Here is a 22,870-nt window from a genome sequence, read left to right as displayed (position 1 = left end):
ATAATTATGTGATAATGATAATTATTGGAAACGTTTTTTTTTTTATGCTATATTTGAATATCTAGCGAATGTGTTATAAGAAATATACATTAGCTCTTTATAAAAACTTTTATATTTTTTAAATCTTGAAAACCTACATTTTGTCAGTTTCTAGACGGTTTAATAAATATATTTATTAATTCGCACTCGATCACTACCTGGGACTCTATGGGAGAACATGGTGACTTCATAAGCAGATTCTTGTACAATAATTTTAGGCGCTAGTCCTTTAGTATTGGGCTTGAGAGATAGATAGATCTCTCCAACAAAAATAACATACATGATGATATATTCTCAAATTAAAATTTCTCCTTTAAATTATATTCAACATATGTTGGTCGTAATGAAATATTTTCTTATAATGTTGAAGGAGAGACTTTTGAAAAATGATCAGTTTCATCTCCTATATGGTCAGTAAAGAAACAACATAAATAAACAAAAAATGTATATTTATGCCGACGTTTCGACCTGAGGTTCAGAGTCAGGGCGTTTAGCGGAGAGGATTAGCTAAAAGTAGGAGTTTTACTCAGGAGTAATACTCAGGTCGAAACGTCGGCATAAATACATATTTTTTGTTTATTTATGTTGTTTCTTTGCTGACCGCACCCCCGACCATCTTCTCCAATCCGTAATCTACGGTCAACTATCTACACCTCTTTACTTTATCTCCTATAATTTATTTGATTCAATAACATAACTATTTCTTTTTTTTAATGGCGGGTAATATGTTCATTTTATGAAATGAATGAATGAGATGAAAAATTGACTCTTTTTTCTAATTTTTAATTAAGTAGTATCTACTTAAAGTTTAGATGCACTTGAGCATTCTACGCAAACATTAAACAAATGACACCTTCCTGTTGTTGATTAGTTCTGTAGTTCGCCTAAAAAAGGATTTCATTCGGCATAAATAATATACATGAAGGTAATTTTTAAGTCGACTTTATATATGTAAGATACAAAAATAAAAACTTGAAGAAGTTTGTCGGGGGGTGCGGTCAGCAAAGAACAACATAAATAAACAAACCCATATTTATTTATTTTATGCCGACGTTTCGACCTGAGTTTCAGGTCTTCATCAGGGGTTGTGTCGTAGAGAAAGATTAGTGATAGATTGATAGATTAGTGAAAGATTAGCCACTAATCTTTCTCTACGACACAACCCCTGATGAAGACCTGAAACTCAGGTCGAAACGTCGGCATAAAATAAATAAATATGGGTTTGTTTATTTATGTTGTTCTTTGCTGACCGCACCCCCCGACAAACTTCTTCAAGCATTAATCTACGGTCAACTATCTACATCTCATTAAAAATGAAAACTGTGTGTGGAATGTTCTAATGCTTCGGGGCAAATCTGAATCCAACCGTGCCCTATTCATTCATTTTTGCAGTAGATCATTGTTTTCGAAATAAAACCAGTTTCAGTATTACTTATATTGCAGTATCAGTATCGATATTACTTCCTCTTTTTCGTCAACCGGGTCGCCCTTCCACTCCGTCATTACCTCTCCTGTTATCACCTCTACTCCTTAACTTGTGTTTATAAAATGAATAAATAATGACGTTTGCCTAAGTATAATACCGTCTCTCATGGTAACCCTCATATTATATTTATTTTCATCAAGTCATCAGATCTTTTCCATAGCATAATGTGATGGCTTGTCCAGTCATTAGTTACAAATTCTTTTGTAAAAATGCAGATTGCTTTTCAGTTTTCTTTTGTACTTTCTGAAAAGGATCTTACAAATGTTTGAGTTTGTTTTAATTATTTCTTCTCCCATGCTTTCACTATGGCACAGTTTTGTAGGCTTCCTCTTTGATCGTGCCATCAGTGAAAGTGAGAGCAAGTTCACACAATATAAAAGGTTTTCTGTTATTCTCATTGCTTAGAATGTTCCTGCAGTATAATTAGTTTCTGCCCTTAACGAGAAATGATTATTTTTATTAATAATGGCTTTTCACTCTTGTGCGCGTGTGGGAATTGGCAATTTTCATTGTGTTTTTTGTTACCATTCTATTAAAATAAAATTTAAAAAAGTGATTTTTTTTTTATACGGAATAATTTTTGAAATGACTCGTATTTACTTGATGTATTTATCAGTTGTAAATATCAATAAATAAATTAAAAAAAAAAAAAAAAAAATGACACGGACACGTTTAGTATGCTAGCATGGTATTCAAAAAATTGTAATATATCGTCGGCTTACAAGTGAAACACATTAAGTCAAGGGTTCGTTGGCTAGTTTTGAGTTATTAGGTTTTCAAGTCCAAAATGTTAAAAAGATTTAATTCCTAAGAATTTATTAGCATCATATAAATCTGCTTATAAAAAGTAAAATTACTATTTCTATAACATTAAAAAAACCAACGATATAATACATCATAAAGAAATACGTAACTTCCAATTTGTATCTGCAACAACCATTTTCCTCAGACAGACACACAGACTACCTATTTGAATACATAAACTTTATTTTTTGGTTATTTATTACATTTGATCATGATTTGGAACTAAGTAACCTAGAGGGTACATTGAGGCTTCCTATCCTGATGGATAAATCCGGCGCTGCTAGCAACTGTCCTTCAAATAGTACCGTAGTATTCCGGAATCGGGTACAGTAGGACCTTGAATCTCACACGTTATTGGTTCCTGAAAATGTGTGCGAATATTTAATGTTCGAAAGTAGAGGAATATAAAAAAATATATTTTACATTAAAAATAATCTATGTTAAGTGCTTTTGGGTGTTTCTTTTATAAAGTTGTCGAGAGTTAGTTGACTACCACCCATTTTTTTTCTTTTCTTGATAAAGATTTCTATAACATGCTGTGTCTTTCTTAATTGGTTGAGCAAAGAGTAACCGTTTAATTATTTCCACCTTTGTCTCGATCGTATCAAGTTTATGAGTCCTTAATATCTTTTTGTTCGTATCATCACGGCAGTTTTTTGTTTCTGACTCATGTTTATTATTTCATAAGGGCGAAATAATTAGACTTAAATAATTAAATTAACAAAACACACATCATTGACGCACGCCCTAATGAAACACTGAAACTGTTTCGTTCTCTTGATCCGAACGCAGAGCGATTTCAATGCTGTCTCCCTGAGTGGGGATATCCAATCGCAGAGGATTAAACAGTTGAATCTTAAAAAATGTGCGAAATAGCGAATTGTGCAAAAGTCGAGAGCCACCTGTATATCCCTTTTTTTGGCTTTTTTGTATTCTGTCGTAGAACAAATTTACTCTTTTTATTTAAATATTATTAGTATATAAATTACATTAGGTTATTTTAATAATTTTTTAGTTAAGCTTAGTTGCATAAAAATAAATTATATTTATATTTATAATATATAGTATATTATATTATGTTATAAGTATTTGTAAAAAATTAATTCAATATAATTATGATCCAACATGTGTCCATTTTACGAATAGAGGGTAAAGTAAAAAATTCAATAAATTCATTTCACTATCTCTGTCCCTAGGTCCTCCAATACCTACTCTGTCCTTAATTTTTTACTTCTTTTTTTCCTGTTTTTTTTTTCATGAGTGCTAACAGATGTCTTTTTATTCCATTAGTATAAAGTAGTAAGGTTCCTTTTTTTAGAACCAGTACACAACTTAATAAAAAACGTGAAGGTTTAGAGTGCTATCAATTCTCCAGACAAATCAGATTCGTCAAATATTAAATGTCCTTATCTAGAATTATCAATGAAGAGACCAGAGCAGCATATGTTGCGCGATACAGGGCTCGTCTATATTTGTACATCCCCACTTGAAGGTGTGTTTTTTTCCTTCATACACCGATATAGTCTGCCTTATTGGTCACAGATGGTGACTATTAAAGTGAAGCGGTGTATTAAACATTTAAGAGAGTGTTCTAGTAAATTAGTTCTGTAGCTTGATTCTCTAAAGGGTCAACTTTTGTGGTTTTTAATACCAAATGTTTACAATTGAGTAAATCTTTAATTCTACAAAGGTCTAGTAAACAACTAAAATAGGTTATATTTTAGGGATTTAAAGGTTAATCTAGGATTTTATCTTTAGGAAGTCTAGTGAGTCAATTCATAAAAATTTTTTTTTAGAGGTTATTAACTTCCAGTTGAAAGAAATTTGTATTAAATTATCATAACATGGTACAACGTTTCGGGATCACTGTCCCATATTCATGTACTTTAAACCTACAACAATAATTAAACTATCATAACAACAATTTTCATCCTTATTTATTTTAATTCACACAATTATATTCACCTCATAATTTCATATAGGAAATCATGTCACACTTTACACTGTTCTCTTTTCTACCATAACTTATTTGTGCATCTTCTCGTCTCCTTAGCACAGCCATTACTCTATATTTCCTTACTACCTCTTTGGACCTTATCTCATGTCCAGTGTGCTGTTTGGTTACCTCCCTATTTTTTTAAAAGTCCTGCTTTGTATTTAACATTAGCTGATTTTTTTTCTTAAACCCGTTTATTTCTTCTGATTTTTATGTTTATATTTTGAGTCTATTTATAATGTCGGCGCAATTTGTATTTAAGTGTTTTGTGTCAGTTTTGTAGTTTACTGTGCTTTGTATGTTTTTTGTTATATATATGGCTTCTAGAAATCTGCTTTTTGTATTTTGTGCTGTATCTATTATTTTTGGGTTTTCAAAGTTGAATTCGTGGTTCAGTTTTATGCTGTGGTAGGCCAGAGCTGTTCAATTTATATTTTTAGCGTTTTTACAATTGTTTACATGTTGCTTAATTCTAGTTTCCAGTTTTTTAGATGTTTCACCAATATATACCTTTTCACAATTTTTACAATCTATCTTATAAATTGCATTTAGTTTTTCCATCTTATCAACTTTGTCTTTCATGTTTGACAGCTTATTCTGTGATTCATTATTGTTGTATAGACCGGTTTTAATATTTATATGGTCATATTCGGTCAGTGTTTTTTTAATTTTATTTGTAAGGCCGGGTACGTATTGTAGTTTAAAAAAAAAAATATTATTGCTATTATTATTTGTTTCCTCTTGTCTTTTTTCTCTATTGTCTTCTACTGTAATCTTTTTGTTTATTTCTTTTTTTTTTTTTGTTAATCTAGGTTATATTTTGAAGTTCTACTCAATTGAATTACTTAGTTAAAAAAAAAAAAAAATCACATTATATTCAAAGTAAGGTAATAGCCGACGTGGGTACCAGAGTCAGTTGAACATAATGTGAATCATGCAGTGTGACGGCCAAATTGCTTGCAATAAAACTACCATTCGTCATATTTATAAATAGGTCATTTATAGGCCTACTCTTAGTAAAGACGATAAATTTCCTCTACGAGTAATGCCGCTATTTCAAAAAATTACGTGACTACTCTATCGTTGTTTCTCATCCGATGTCATGCAAGGAGTAAATAAGATGGCTACTTTATGACGTCAAGTAGTTTCCATTCTTATATTCATTCATTGTTGTATCGCGTTTACCGCCCTGGGTTAGCCTGTTGAATCACACGCAGCAGGATTTCCTGCCGGCTCTAATGATAGAGGCAGATGTTCGCTGATATTTTCTTTGCATTCCAGTGGGTCAAAAATGTGTAATTAGTATTCGTTTATTCAAAAATGAAAATGCATTCCTGAATATTAATTCATTTTTTCCACATTAATCAGAGAAATGTTAACACTTGTTAAAGTATAGGCAAAGTAGATTTTGGGATGAGTCACGAATTATTTAATGTAGTAGTAAAAATGTTTCTCAGAATAAACCTTTATAAAACTAAATCATTTGTTAATAACTTTAGGTTTCATTTCATTCCTATCAGTCCGAAGTAATGTAATACTTATAAGGTTTATTCAACGTACGTTAAATTAATTTTTTACTGCTTGACTTTATGGAATTTAAACAAATATATTACTTATATATTAATTTTTAAAAGATTGTTTTCAGTGATATCCTGTTTAAGACATAATTTATTTTCACAGATCTGTTTAAAAAAGTATTTATATATATTTTATTATTTGATTTGTTATTTTTATCAAAACTAAGGATAATATGGTCTGTAAACGATTTTCATCTATTAATACCGTTTACTCTTATTATCATTGCATTTTTATAAACTTAAGTTTTACAAGTTGAAGTTTAATAAAAATCAGGTGAAGTTTCTCTAACTGAAGGTCTCATAGAACTAATACTAATAGAAAAATATTAAGAAATTATTTCATAGTTTTTGTTCTTAATTTAATTGATACTTTAATTATTAATTTTTTAATATTAATTACACTTATATAAAAAAAAAAAGTTTTACCGAATCAATGAAGATGAAGAAAATCATATTTTTTTTATTATTTTTTTTTCTTTTTTTTTCTGACCTCCTAGAAAAATTAAAACAATAAATTAAATATATACAAAAGAAATAAATGTATATATACAGGTATGTAATATCTTGGATTGTCAGTGTGGCATTATAAGATAAGCTGCCAGGTCCGCTGAAGGTGTCATCGATGATGGCATGAGTCTGCCGTGAGCGTACTAGGAATAGGGATAAGAAAATCATATCTGACCAATGTCAACTATTCAATAATTTCTTACCTCAAACCCCTCCGAGAACTGGCTTAATTCGACTCAATAATTTGTTTCTTTCGAAATTTTATTTTATGATCAGAAATTTATAGTTTATTTACTCCAACTACATGGAGAGTAAATACTGATGATTTAACAGCACGGTAATTTTCTGTAATAATAAAAGGAAATTCTCGATTTTATTTCTGAATAAGCCTGGTTGTTTTGAAGCAATGAATTTTTTTAATCAAAATTTAACTTGAGGGAGAAGTAATAAATAGATAAATTAAAATAAATTCAGAAATGTATTCGCAAATTTATGCTTGCAGCCACATATACTAAGCGGAGACCTATAGTGCATGCGTGTGGTAGTTGTCGATTCTTTCAAGGTGCTTTATCTGGAGAAGATTTATAGTTCGACTAATCAATATATCATGAAATAGTTGAACTCATACCCGTAGAAGTAGATTAAATTTTCGGCATTGGTTGATGACATAAAGTCATCTACTATTTAGTATGCTTCGTACTATTTGTGTTATATACTCTTGCTTTGTACTATTTAGTGTGCCCCGACACCATTAGACTAACACACAGCACTACCTCTTATCTTAAATATCTAATTTCCTTAGCCCCCTCCTTAAATTCATTCCCATTGCAGTAAAAGAGCTTCCCCTCAACCCGTTTTTTTCCATCACGCAACCAATGAGGCATAGAAAAAAAAGTATGCTTCGTTTCCGTAAATAAAACCAGGGTTTGCAATATGTAATTTATCTGATTGTCAAGTGAACTTTTGAATATTATACAGGAATAACGAAGTAATCATAACGTAGGCCTCCTTAAATATCACGTTTCGGGTACCGTAGAGCAAAGCGTAGCTAACTAGGAAGCATGTTAGAGCCGTTCACGTCACAGCGGTTCCTGGCACCGAAGACCTGATTGAGGCCGCTGTATCGGATATGGTCCCGGTGATTTGAACGGTGGGCCAGAAGGGATGCGCGTCAGCCACTTCTTTTAGACCTTGTTACTGGCCAGGGTGATTGGGGACAGCAGTTTCCGAATCATCTGGAGATATTGAGGACAGCGAATCGACTCAGTAGGGCAACAATTCGATGAAAACATCACCTGAAGCTCAGAATAAATCAAACATATTTCATCTAAAAAGCTCCTTGATTCCAAACTGTAAAAAATGGAATTTTGAAGTTTATAGGGAGTTTTATCTCTAGAGTATATATGTATACAAATGTTTATTAATAGTTGGAAAAGTTTTTAAAATACAGTTGTACCTTGTAAGCTTCTGTTGTTGTACCATTTAGCATAAAGCTTAATTAATCCTGTGTATCAGGAAGTACGGTTGGTAGTTTTGATCATAATCCTTTGTTTCATATACCTCCTCTTATTTATCTAATCGATATACACACAGGTATATAAAATAATATGCAGGCTGTCCAATATAAATCGGCTCAAATGCTTATCATGGATGATCTTATCGAAAATACCAGTCAAAAACGATGTAAGTCTACGTCCATAATTTGCCCATTGCTTGCTTTTTAACTATACCGCGTCACGTGCTGCTGAAACTTAGATGTTTGTAGATAACACTTACTTTTTAGTACTTTTATTAATAGTCATTGAACAGTTTTGAAAGACTCGGAAAATTGTTTTTCTATATCCACAAAATTGAAGTATTTACGTTATTTTACAATATTGTATTCTCAACACCATTATTATTTTTCAGGAACTTCATTAAGTGGAGTCTTGATACAGAACAAATCGTTTTATATGTTGTTGTTTTTTTCAACCTATTTCTATACTGCTGAGCTTACAAGTGTAGTATTTTATCTGAAATGATTTTGCCTATATTACGAAAGACAAATTTATGGTGGGATTTTTAATTGTTAATTAATATAACGATAGAAACATTGCCTCACATTTCATTTTTTTTTCTTCTAAAGCTTAACTATTTTTTTCGTAGTGGGGTTCTCCTTAGTTTAATAATAATAATATTTGGTTCGTCATTCAGTGAGTCCTTATTTGAGATAAAACTCGATGAGGAACTGTGCAAATTAAAAGCAAAGCTAAGGTGACTGTGTTCTCGAATTGCTATGTTTAGATATTTGAAAAATAGTGATAAAGTGTTTATAACTATGTTTTATTTTTTAAAACTATATTTAAACTAGGATTAATCACTAATTAGCGTTTTTTTTCAATATATCTAAATTAGATTATAATCTCTTAGATATTAAAATTCACCATCACATTATGGTTTACTAATTATTTATTTTATTTCCAGGCTATGGATCTTCATGAGAAGTAAACTGAAAGGCGATTTTAGAACACTTAAGGTAAAGGCTGGAAAAATAATTTCAAAACAACCAACAGTTATCTGCTCTTAACCTGACCCTTAAAATTTATTTATGTATTTATTTCTTCGAAGCGTTTATTTATTTAGCATCTTCAATATATAATGTATCAAAGATTATTTTTTTTTCCTTGAAATATTTTATATGACATGTGATGTAAAAACTTAAATTTTTGAAACCTATAGCTAATTCATATGACCAGCTGACCCAGTTACTGTTGAATATTTATTTTTGTTTATAACTATTACAATATATTTTTTGTTCTAATTTTCTATCTTATACTTAGTAACAACTGCAGTATATTTTCCTGAATATTTATATATATTTATATATATTTCCCCTATATTTACCTGGCCATTTACTGACTTACGTGGTGTTAATACTACAGGTTATTATCCTGTTCTATTCATTCTGTGGCACTGTCAATATAAGTCAACCCGACCAGGCTGAAATCAAACCGACGTCTCCACTAGATTAAGGTTATTATAGTGACGCCTTAATTCTTTTAGCTATAACGGCCTCGTCTTATTCAGGATACTCATATAACTGAATATTCTACATTATCAAATCGAAATGTACAATGCCATGACTCGTAAGTTGGACAGATACAAAAACCAACCAACCTCGAAAACTGGAAAAAGCCTTTCACCGGAGGCCATTAGGGTATCATCTCCAAGTCTTCAATCTTCTGGGAAACGAGAGCAGATTTCCTTGACGGCCGTGAGAATACTTAGGTTTTTTTTCCGTATTCGTTACATTTTCCACGATATGTAAGCAGGACGAAACTCGCTTATCAACGACAATGTAAACAATGTAAGTAACTGTATTCATATACCAGTTCACCGACTACAAGATTATTTCTTCTGGTTCTGTTGTATATCATCAATATTTTTGCATATTGGTTACATGCTCATTTTCTGTTTGGGTTGTAACAATGTTTTATAAATGTGAAATCCTTTACACAAATCGAAAATACAAACGCATCAGCGGTGGTACTACACCCTTCAATCATACTTTAATAGTCTTTTATACAACATCTCTTTATTATTAATTTTATGTTGATTTCGTTATTTAGGACCGATATATTTAGTATACATCTGAATGATATTTTAGACTTGACATTGTTTAGATTATCATCTCGTAATGATGGAAGGGGTTATAATACAAACTAATGAATCTAAATTTAATTACTCAAATTTTAAATTCTGTGAACTTCCGCAATTTAAGATTTAGAAAAATTAAACTATGTGAAATGAAGAAAGGATTAATTCAAATAATGTTCAAAGTAAAAATCTCTATTTTTCCCAGAATTTCTCTCATCCACTTACGTCTTTGATAATCTTCATTGTCATATATATTCTACAGCTATTTTAATTTTATTGTATTGAACTTCTTTACCAAAATTGATTCGTGTACTATTATTGGCGTTTTTATTTATATTAGCATTTTAAATGGATTCTACTCCGTCTTCTGTAAAATAAACGAATGACTTTGTTAATGCAGCCAATTTTGTTTTATCATCACCGAGATTGATGTACGTATGCGTATTTTATTTCTCCCAGGTTACACGCACGACAAACTGAATGGCTCCGACTCCTTCCATAACTGTATTTGACAAAGAAATTAAGCCTCTCGTCAGTACGATAAAGAGTATTTAACTATAGAAACGTTGGTAACTCATATTGCAAACCCATCTAGTGTTAGTACCAAAGTATTCCAGTTCATTAAATGTTTTTTGTTTTTTTTAATTTAACCTGACTCGAATCTCTCTTTGTTTCAAAAATACCACATAATATCTTACTTGATAAACCTTTCGGACAACCGACAATTCCCAACTTGTAAGTAGCTTCTGTTTAATAAATTCAATCAGCTCCTCCAATGCCACCTTGCGGTAAAATACGCGGGTGGTCCGACCTGTTGGTCAGGCGTGGCCATGAAGCATGTTCCCTGTTATGTCAGCAGATATCCTTGGTCCCGTTCGATTTCTGATCTCATCTTGCACTATCGATTAGCGAGTTGCGCTTGATTAATGTTCAAAACAAACATTCGAGTTCTTGCGTAACGAGTGTTTTAATGAGTTCACGGTTATGTATTCAATGATCTCAGCATTAAAGTGAAAGGTCCTGTAGTTCACTCAAAAGATTGAGTGTAAAGGTACATAGCATGTTGGATGTGGTAATAATTTCTTTATCAATCATATTAATGTAGAAATTCTCAAGTTGTTATATTATGAATATTGCCCTTTCTCTATTTACGCACGTAGGTTTGATATTTTGCAAGTTTTCGCAAAGAAATATTTTCTTAATCCCTTTTTTAAAAAAGGCAATCTAAGGCACAGCTAAGGTGATGTTTGCCTAGTAATCTACAGGTGACCAACCTATTCTAACCATGGTGGGAGTCAGGTTTTTCATTCTGTATACTTAATGAAAAAAGTCCGTCCCAGGCCGGATTCGAACCGGCACTGTCCGCAGATCTCAGATCAATAGACCAAAGCCTAACGATCTGAGCTATGGGCGGCCTATCTTAATTCTTAAAGAATGTTTTACAATCTGTATTAATAAGGTTTATAGTTATAATGCAAAGTTGAAAGAGTTTCTAAGAAGATCTTTCAATATTACTAATGGTTTCATCAGAATTGGACAGTCCCAATGATTTCTTGATTCCCAATGAGATCTTGAAGCAAACACGAACAAATGTTTTCTGTTATATGTTAAACATTTCCTTGGAAAACTAACGATGTCCACAGAAGCCTGTAATTATTTACTTTTTTTTTTCATTTTTCTGCAATCTATGTCCATTCTCGTGTCTGAAAACCTTCAGTTTGATATAAAATTCGTTTAGCATGGAACCTCCGAGCCCACATAAACAGACACAGACTCGACTGAGTACAAGTAACTAAATTATTTTAATTGAGCCCCATCACCAAAAGACTGCCACAAAATACAGACTACCCCTTTCCAAATGATCAAAGTTCCTCAGCCCCCTCTTAAAATGCATTACCATAATGCAGAATAAGGTGCAACCCTCAATCCATTTTCATCATGACGACCCACGCACCCATGGGGCTTAGAAGAAAAAACCTCCAAGCCAAGTATATATAATACCAATAATATATAATACTCAGTAAACTATATGTTATACATTTCATGTATTATATATGTATGAAGTACTGATTTTATTTTAATGAAGGTTAAGAAAAAAAAAAAAACCTCCAAGCCACATTTGAGTGTAGTTGTCATTATTATTTTATAATTGCATTGTTGCTTTCTAATAATGCATTTAGATAAGTAAACACAAAAATTCGACAGTAAAACCAGGAATGGACACTTTCAAGTACCCCGGTCCCAAACCTAAGATGAAGATAGGGTCAAGTGCATCACGACCTCTTAGGATTTCTCTCACGACCCCTTGAAAGTGATTGACGCCTTAATAATTCATTGGTTCAAAGTAGTTGAGAATTTTTTAAATATTTGTCCAATTCAAATTCAAATTGATTTGTAATAATATTCAACAATTTCACTGATCTATTGATTGGCAAATTTCGATTCCTTCCTCTTGATGAAATATTAAAAATAATATATTGTTAAAAATATAAAACTTCATTGCTTAAGTGTGACATCTAAATCCTTTAACTAAGTTAGTTCTAACTGCTGTGCAGTTCGAATATTTCCCTCCTCTAAGACACAACCCCTGATGAAGACCTGAAACTCAGGTCGAAACGTCGGCATAAAATAAATAAATATGGTTTTGATTATTTATGTTGTTCTTTGCTGACCGCACCCCCCGACAAACTTCTTCAAAAATAAGTTAGTTCTAGTTAGTCTTGGTGTGTCTGGGATGTTATGGAATATTGAAATATATATTTAAATACTTGTTTTATTTCAAATCCATAAGTTATTGACTACATATTTAAAAACTACAAATATTTATAATAATATACTTATAATTTCTTTTTTTTTTGGTTGGTTATATAGATTTATGGCAGATCTATGGCCGCTCAAACCGCCTTCTTCACGCCTGCCTATCTTGGGCTACTGCTTTCCAGTTTGCTGTATGCAGTAGATTTACATCATAGTAGATTCTGTCTATCCATCTGGTTTTTAGGTTCCCATGTAGTCTCTGTTATGATCCCGAAATAAATATTTAGATAATTACAAAAACATATCTTAACCAATTATTTTCGAAACTCGTGGGATTATTCCAATTTTATGGCCGAAATCCTGTTTCGTTCCGATATATGGTTAGTTAGAGAAAAACTAAGAATATAACTCATAGTACAAGAGCTCAAGAGGAGAAAAAAGACAGTTATTTTGCACCAATTCTTAATTACTTTAATGAAGACTATGTATAATTACTAGTCAAAGTTGATGAGTCTGCTAAGTATACGTAGGAGGAATAAAAAATGGCGGCTGTTTCAAAACGTTAAAAATAATTAATTTTTTATTCGGAGGCCTATATCTTTAAAACTAACAACAGCAATAGAAAATCTAAGAGTCAATTTTATAAATATTAGCCCTAATAGAGCTATTTTCGTTCAATAGTTCTCGAGATATAGCTTTTTAAAACAACATAAAAATGTTGTATGGAACGTACTGAAATATCAGTAGTAAGTTGATTTATTTTGAGAAATCTATATCTCAAGAACCATTCTACATACAGATGTCTATTAGCACTCATATTAAAGCTAGTTTAATGGGCTGTAATGTAGATAATGAAGTTTATTTTTAATTTAAATGTGCCAAATTTATATTCATACGCTAATATCGTAACAACTATTACCCCTACGAAGATAAGTGTCATAAAATATTTTATAGTAAGTTAAATTTCCTTTTGTTTTGAGTGCTAGCAGACATATGTGTTGTTGGTAGTTTGTAAGATATAGAGCTCCTAATAAAAAATTACTATTTTTTAAGATTTTTTATTCCCCCTTGGCAGACTCATCAGTATTCACTTGTAATTATACATATTTTTCATTAAAGCAATAAAAATAAGGATGAAATATCTTCCCTTTTTTCTTCTCGGCTCTTGTAATATCAGAGCGTAACATACATTTAATAATAAATGTTTTACTAAGTTGTAAATTACACGAGAAACCTTTTTTTTTTAGAATTAGGTAATAATCTACAAAGTATTTTTAAATAAATCTCCCTGGGTGAGGCGAAACCATTTGGAACTATAAATGAACTAGAAACTGTGAAATTAAACGTTTCAGATTTATTTTCACCCATCTATTCAGAAAAGTACATCTTGCGTGGTCTTTGTTATATTAATTCTTTATTCGCTTTTTTTTTCTAATATTATTTTTAAAGCCGTACTTTATTCTCTATGACTTCATTTTAATTAATTCTCTTCATGGTTATTTTATATTGCTTTGTTTCTTTTAACTGAATATTGAATCGACAGATTTAGCTTGCGTGACCGAGATGTCTAGTTCAATTTATTGCCCGTTGTAATATTTTATTGTATCCACTTTATTACTCATTGTTGTGGACATGGTTCTGTTAGCGGGTTGCATAACATGTCTTGGAACAAGTTATTTACTTTTAGTCTTTCCTATTTTCCAAGATAATTATCTAATATTTTAATTTGTGATTACGATTGTACTATAAAACGTTTCATGAGACATCAATTATGAGAAATAATGTCACGAGATTTTTAAGTGCATTCTCGTGTTAACCGTATGGTGGTCATTCAAATGAGACTGTTTTGGTTTGTTGGTTGGATTTGACGATCTGATGATTACCCAGAATGCTTCAGTGAATGTCACGTATTCGTTTACTGCCATTGCATAAATATTTTTGAATTTATATTATCCATGAAGTTCTTATGTCAAATAAAACATTAACATTATTCAGTGATTTAAAAACTGGATGCCTTTTAAAAAAAAAAATAATTTCCTTAGTACTATATATAGAAATTATTTAAAAAATGGAATAAAATCATCGGTCGTTCAAATAAATATAAAAAAATATTTAACTTTAATTTTGAGTTAATAGTTTTAACAAAAGCAAAGGTTTATGTATTTGTATTTTTAAGAACCTATTTCTGTTACCCTAAAAATGTTCCTTATAATAACCAAGCAATTATTACTAGCATTGCATTTCTGCTGGATACAATATTACTTAACACTATTGATAATTTTAAGGGTCAAAACACTTAAATTAACCTATCCAAATTAGTTAGAATGTAATAAAACAATAAAAATATTTTAAATTAAAATGTATACTTTTTTAAGTCATTTGAAATCAGGAATAGCCGACACCGATACTTTTAGTTAAAAATTTTCTTGTCCATTTATCATTAATGGCACGATTGACTATTTGTGTTAGGAAGTTGATACAACATACGATCACCGATGTTTTGCATTCCTTCCATACCCGAAAACAAGATCTTCCAAAGTAATTTCGTAGACAACATTACTTATGACGTCTCCACGTGGTAATATTCTGCTTACAAATTGTTTGTTGAGCAGCTCGATTAATGAATTTTTATGTTTTTGGCGTGTTGATGAATTATTTTCACAATATTGAACTGTAATTGAAAGTTTTTTCCATTAAAAAAAGATTGAAAAAATTGTTTTTACCTTCAAGAAATGAAGTATATTATCAACAAATTTGGAACTGTAGCTTCACTTAAAAATATCTGAAAACATTTAGAGCGTTAATTTGACATAGTTCAAGAAAGATGTGATTCTTCACCTGTATGCCAAACTTGCTGTTAATTTTTTAATTTGTTTGTTTTTTTGTAATTTTTTTAATTTAACAGAACTTCCTGTTCAACACATTTTGACTGAATGCCGACCAACTCCCTCAAAGCTTTATATGATATGCCAGCAAATCTCCATTCCATCTTGCAGGATAACGAACAAACCGTAGATGAACCTTAAGTTTCTCCACCATTCCAAATTCTACTTTTCATATAATTTTATCTCAGGTTTCACATTTCAATATAATCTTACCCATGAATCTGTACCCTTGCCCCCGTACAAGGGTACAGCCCAAAAATTTTAAATGACTAGTAAAATAGCCTATGCTATTTCGGAAACTAAGGCAATAATGTTCCATGTGTGGTTGGTGCCTTGAAATATTAAAAAAAACGATGTCGTACGACTTCGGTTTGTCCAGCTAAACACCCTACTGATATATCGTCGTTTTTCTCCAGATTTTTTAAAATTTTAATTACAGTTCTGAATATTAGATGGTTATCCAAAAATTCCTTTTGATAGCGCATGAGGTTAGTTTGAAGTAACTAACTCTTGTAGATACAACATATCTTGCTCGGACGAACGTTTGAAAGTTTTTAAAAAAATTACCTCTCTAAATAACTTTTTTTTATGCTATTTTGTGTATTTCAACCTGTTTGGGCAATGTTTTAGCGCAATTTTCACATTTTGATGTTGGTTCTTAAAATGCAATGTTCTCAGTTTTCAATTTATTAGGGAGAAAGGAAGATTCCTTACCCTTTGGAACGACATCCCTGCATGCTCTAGCAAGCGACCGTCAGTGGTTGTGAAAGTGATAATCATTAGTTGATATAACGCAATCAGTTCTGATAGCTTTCTCTGGACTTTTTTTTTTTGTGACACTCTATCTGGTCATTTATGACATACGGGGGTTATCTACAAGTAACTAACGTATTCTAACCAGAGTGGAGGCGTCTATTTTTCATTTCGTGGGGCCGCAACGAAATTAGAGTCAGGCCACCCGTAGCTTGGGCCGTCCGTAGCTCAGGAAGTTGGTCTTTGCAAACTGGGAAATGGAGGCGAAGTCTGGTTTCGTCTCGAACTTGGAGGGGGGTGGACAGCAATATTATTATTGCTGTGGTTGTCTTAAGAAATGGAAACTTGACCCCCTCCCTGTTGTTAGAACATGATGGTACCCTGTAGATAATATATTACCATAATATACCTTCTGAAGATTCTCGAACGGTATAGTCAAAAAAGTAGGCGGTTTATTTATTTTTTTTAAATCGAGAGTTTGTAATTCGATATCTTATTTATTTTATCTAAGTAATATATTAATTTTATCTAAATTGTTTAATTTGATTCCATTATAATGCTCACTTAGAAATTCCATTGCCTTACTTATCTATTCTATGAATATTTTTTTTAAAGTAATGAATGGAAGTAATGGAAAGTATAAAACACAGCACTCCTTCTTTCCATATGAGGTTCGAATCGCCCAACTTAGCACCTTTCCCTCCGTCAATCGGTCCAGACGAATCCTCATTACTACTGACCGTAGCTTCGACAGTTGTCAGTTCCGTTATAAGACCGCTATAAGAGATAATTGTCATCGCTCCATTGGTCACCCTAGTCTTCGGCTGTCATCCTCCACTCCGAGGATGGTATCTTTTCTGGCTTATCATCGGAGTATATTACATTTCCTATTGTTTCTCCAGCACAGTAAAAGTGGCATCTGTATGTATGACTGTTCATTTTATAGGAAGTTTCTCCACGATATATAAAATAATACAAACACGAAATAAATATTAGTACAGTAGCAAATGGAATGCTTTTTATCTAGAAAATCCTTCTTAAAATATTCGAAATTCGATTTTAAGCTTTAAAAACGGTAGCCACCCCAGTTAACTCGATATATCTATTTCCAGCCAATTATTCATGACTTAATATGGATATCAAGGTTGTTGTTCTAAGTTAAGTGTGTTATTTATGGTCATATAAGAAGTGAGCCTTATTATTTCATTTAAAGGTGGAATAATACAATGAAATGGGAAATTGCTAGAATGTAATCCATTGAAAATACAAGAAAAGATAAAATAGTAAATTGCTAAATACACATGTGGAAAGTTTTAGGGAAGAGAGGCAAATAGTAATTTGAAAATAATTTATTTAGATTATAAATGTTTCTTTAAAGTAAAAAAAAAAATGTAAATGTGTTTGATTATTCATATTTTATTATGTTCCTATTGTATTTTTTTTTTTTTTAACCGATTGGAATATTACAAGATGTAAGATTCACATCAGTTAAGAAGTTATATTCATTTGAAGTTCTTAAGAACAGCTTTTAGTATTTTTAATTCTTGTAGGATGTATCCCATTATCTAGGGTGTAATAATTATCTTTATAATGTCAAATCCATTTTATAATAACACAAACTCATTACAATGAATGTATGCGGTTACAGCAGAAATGAATGAGCACTATGAAAGATAAAAAGGGAGACAAAGTCGAGAAATTTTTTTAAAAATCTTTTTTGGAAGTTGCTCTAACGCTTTAATCTTACTCTGTTATGACTTTAAAATATTATTTAGTTATTTTTTTTATTAATTACTCGAGGAAACAAAATTAGTAGAAAAGCGTACGAGGAATGAAATGAGGACTGAAGTTTAAGCAGTGACCTGTAAGTCTAAAATCCGCGCACCTTCCTTAGACTGTCCGTTAATAGTCTCATTCTCACGACCCCAAGGAGCAACCACCTCCACTTGTTATAAACAACTTGTTCCTGGTTATATATCACTTTTTTTTTTACTGTCTTTCATTTTATTATATAATATGAATGTTTTGTAATTTGGGTGGTTAAAACTTTAATTACGGAAAATTAAAGCCGTAAGTTTACATTAACCCTCTTTTGTAACATGGCGTGGATATTACCATTAGTTTGTAGAATGTTCAAATCTCTTGAACATCTTAAAAAACGATATATGACTAACAATCGATTATTTGGATCCTTATCTGATTGCTAGTAGCTCTGTTGTGACAAGAAACTTATATGAACATAAAAAATAAATATTATGTTAATTTTAATACAGTTCTAAGGAAGCATGTCAATGTTAAAATAGAATCAACGGACATCTTGAGATACTATTTTAACTATGAGATTTGATGAAATTTATTGTGAAGAAACTTTTGAATAGGATTCGTTTATAAAGTTTTGTTAAAAAAATAAGTATTTCAAAATATACTTTTAAAAAAAATTAAAATAACCATTAATGGAATAAATAAGAATTTGAGAAGACAGAAACGTAACATGAGCTGACCTTTTGTGTTTCAAATAAAAGAGTAAAAATTCTTTCTGAATTAAAAAAGATGATTTTCCTTTCATTAACTTAGTTCAAAGCTAGTTGCAGATCTCTCTTGTTCGTCTCCAAATTCATCTTAACCATCTAGTAATTAGCTAATGAATACAAAGAAACTACAAATTTTATCAAGTTATTTTTTTTTGCTGTTGAAATAAACATATACATATTTTTTACACATCACTTTTTATCGATTTTTTGATAAATAGAAAACAAGAACAATATTTTATAATTTAAAAATGAAACGAAAGATTATTAAAAAATAGATTTGAATTTCCCGTTATTTATTTTTCACGTTTAAACAAGTTTCTTGTCACAACAGAGGTACCACCAATCAGAAAACGATCCAAATTATCCTTTGTTAGTCATGTATCGATTTTTATAATAATAAGGAGATTCTAATATTTTAAAAACTAATGGTAACATCCGCGCCATGTTACCACAGAGGGTTAATGTGAACTTACAGCTTTACTTTTCCGTAATTAGAATTTTTTCCACCCAAATTACAAAACATTTATATTATATAATAAAACGAAGTAAAAAAAAATGTGATATATAACACGGAACAAGTTGTTTATAACAAGTGGAGGTGGTTGCTCCTTGGGGTCGTGAGAATGAGACTATTAATCAACTAACATCTTAAAACTACTATAGCAAAAAAACAAAATTATGTTTTATGATCATTCTTGTTACAAAACCTTAAAAATTATATGTATGAAATACTTTTGGCTATTAAAAAAATACAAGAATATATCACATTTCTGTATCTTGATTCATATTTTCTATGTTAAATTCCAAATAGAATTCAGCAGACTGTTCAGGTATGTTTCTTGGTGGAAACAAATGGAAAATTTGGTATAATTTACGAATAAGTTAAGAATCATAGTAAAGTTTATTAACATTATGTGTATATCGATTTAGATTATGCATAGATTAGATAGATACAGAACGATCTGAATATTAGCTACGCATATCTCCAGTTATGAAAATTTTGCTACTTTCCCGAATCTGTGCTGATAGCTGTTGTGTTAAAATATTCCATAGACAGTTTTATAGGCCTAGACAATTAGAGTCGTGTGTGGAATTTGACGATTATTTTATTGTAAGAGCGTTTTTAAAATAAAAGTTCAACTATGAGACCTATATCGATTAAGACAAATCTTGAATCGTTAATTAGTTGTAATAATTGAACAACTATTGGATTCGGCTCTATATTGAGCTAATTTTGTCAATAACCACGCAAGTGTAGTGGTTGATTGATCTGAACAGTACGGAGTAAAATACGAAGTTTGCTTGACTTAATATTTCTGGCTTATGTAATGTGACATTTGTCCTCTAAACTGCTTATTTCATTTCGGAACAAAATTTCCAAATATCGTGTGTGTACTATTTTATTTACTAGACACACCCTTTTTTTAACACACATTTTTAAAAATATTTTTCTTGCCATCCACTTAGGTGGATTGGAATGGGAACGTGTACCGTTAAACTTTTATTTATTTTTTTCTTGCCCTTTTCCTTTTTTATTTTTCCTGTTCAATGAGGATAAGTGGCCAACCTGTCAAACAAGGTCGACAGCATACCATACCATGGCAAACCGGAGGATTTAAATATTCCCCGGAGCACTAAACGCTTACATAATGCATTTTTTTTTTTTTAGATTTATAATTCCTGTAACACTGGATTACGTTAGTAAAAATTACATCAGGCTTTTAAAGGTCACATATTACTCACAGATTTCTTATTTATGTTTACAGTTAACTTTTATGTATGTATTATTACATGTTATATTATTTTATTGTATATTGTATATCTACAACGCTAATTGAAAATATAATTCTTTTTATTCTTTATCTGTCACAACTAAATATTGTTTTGTAATTATCTCGAATAAAACTGAACATATTGAAATATTTCCCCCACTTTGTAAGTCCAAGTAAACGAGATGACCTATGATCTTTGAAAGAAGAGTAGAAACTTGAGCTGAGATCCGTTACTCTCACTTTCCTTGGCAGTGCGTGCAAAGCAAGGAGACATCTCCACAGCTGTCATTTAACTATCGGAAATAGGCGGTTGCGGCTCTGCGATAGTGCGGTTATCTCTCAGCTAAATTGTTTGATATCTATAGGGAAGCTTTCAATCATACCTTTTATCTTTTGACCGCATCCCTTTGCTTTTATTTTCTATTCATTGCCTAATCTTTCTTTTAGAATTTATTTTCACGCAGCTTTCATAAGTGTGAAACGTACATCGTATGTTGTGGAGGTCAGGCAGACCTCAGAGTTATTTTAAGAAATAATTTCTAGGTAAAATCCAAAACAATGGACAACCCACTGTATATCCAAAGAAACATTGTCTTACAAAATTGAAACTTATAATAGTGGTATCCGACAATAACAATTAAAGGATTTTATTACAGTGCACATTTTTATCTACAGCTTCTACACAAACCGATCGATTTCAAAAGAAAAAAAATTAAGTATAATGAGTAAAAATAATTGTATAAAATATAATTTCCGGCCTACAGTTTAATAATGGAACACAAACGTAATTTTTTTGTTTTGTTTTTGTTTAATAAAAAAAAACGTAATTCTAATGATCCTAAAAAATAAGTCTTTAATTTCAAAATTTCAGGCTTTTGCACTGTATATGTAAAGCAGGAGAAAATTATAAAAAACGCAAAGAGGTTAAGGGTTGGCCGAATTTATAGCAAAAACACAATAACGTTGTTTATCGTCCCCATAGAAACTAAATACTTTAAGTAGAGAAGATAGTCGGGAGAGGGCAGAAAAAAAAAATTATTCGTGCCAATAATATGAATAGGTACGAATAATTTTTTTTTTTTATATTGCTGACCGCACCCCCTCCCCTGACCATCTTCTCCACTTGTTAATCTACGGTCAGCTATCTACGCCTCATTTTAAATAATTAAACTTCTCTACCTGTTCAAAAGTATTTCTTCCTTTATTTATATTACCGAAATGTTAACTATTTCTTCTGCTAACCATATATTTTGTTTAATCTGTTATTATTCCCATACTTAGTCCCTCGCAAGATTTTATCAACGTAGTTATGTTTAGTTTTATAGTCCTCCTCTTCACCCAATAATACCAAATCATCACCATACCCATGCACGGCTATTTCACCAAAGCATTTGTAATTTTTATATATACATATACTACTTCTTAGAAATAATAAACTATTTTATAATAATTTGCAGTTTTTTTTTAATGTTTTGTGATTATTCCGTCTTAATATTCTTCTTTTTTTTATTTTAATCGAGTTCATACAGAGTTCCCTTAGTGATTGTCATGTTTTGCCTTGCAGAGGGATGTCTAGCGGAGGGGCGTGCGTGCGGTTCAAGCAGAACGCTTGGAAGAAGGAGCTGTGCAGTAACTGCTACCGCCCCAAGGAGGAGCACCAGGAGCAGCCGAGGCCGCCCCCTCCATCTCTCCCGCTTATCGACCCCTCTCAGGTAATCTATTCCCCAATTAGAATATAGATATAAGGAGTTTTATATAAAAAAAAAAAAAGTTACTACTTTTCAAAATTGAAGGTTTTTGGACAAAAAAAAATTCTGCAGCTAAAACTTATACTTATGTACTCTTTTTTTCGAAATTATATTTTCTTATTATTTTATGTTACAGTTCAACAATTTCAATACACATTTAACTTATCAGCATGTGGTGTTTCCATATTAATTTTGTAATACTTTTAACTAACTACTTGTAATACTTTTCCAAAACTGTATACATTGACTTTTGTTCGATAACTCATAATCCAGGGCTCGAATCGCTGCGGAACGTTTTGGTACCGCTCTTTAGGAAAAACAAAAACAGTAGTTAATACATTTCTTTAATCACACATATCGCTGCTTTGCTTGTATAGTG

General features: G+C 31.2%; 1 protein-coding gene across 1 annotated transcript in view; it reads left to right on the top strand.

Moving 5' to 3' along the window:
* The window catches only part of LOC106682144 (uncharacterized), a gene marked incomplete in the record, with an annotated part of 198,135 nt that overhangs the window by 153,882 nt on the left and 21,383 nt on the right, over nucleotides 1-22,870 (top strand). Inside the window, 2 exon segments of the mRNA XM_067049953.1 lie at nucleotides 8,873-8,924; nucleotides 22,308-22,455. Of these exon segments, the coding sequence (XP_066906054.1) occupies nucleotides 22,312-22,455 (144 nt within the window).

Source organism: Halyomorpha halys, unplaced genomic scaffold (assembly GCF_000696795.3).
Source record: "Halyomorpha halys isolate HHAL.00 unplaced genomic scaffold, Hhal_1.1 Scaffold390.1, whole genome shotgun sequence".
Taxonomy (NCBI): domain Eukaryota; kingdom Metazoa; phylum Arthropoda; class Insecta; order Hemiptera; family Pentatomidae; genus Halyomorpha; species Halyomorpha halys.
This window is presented reverse-complemented; position numbering and strand designations above follow the sequence as displayed.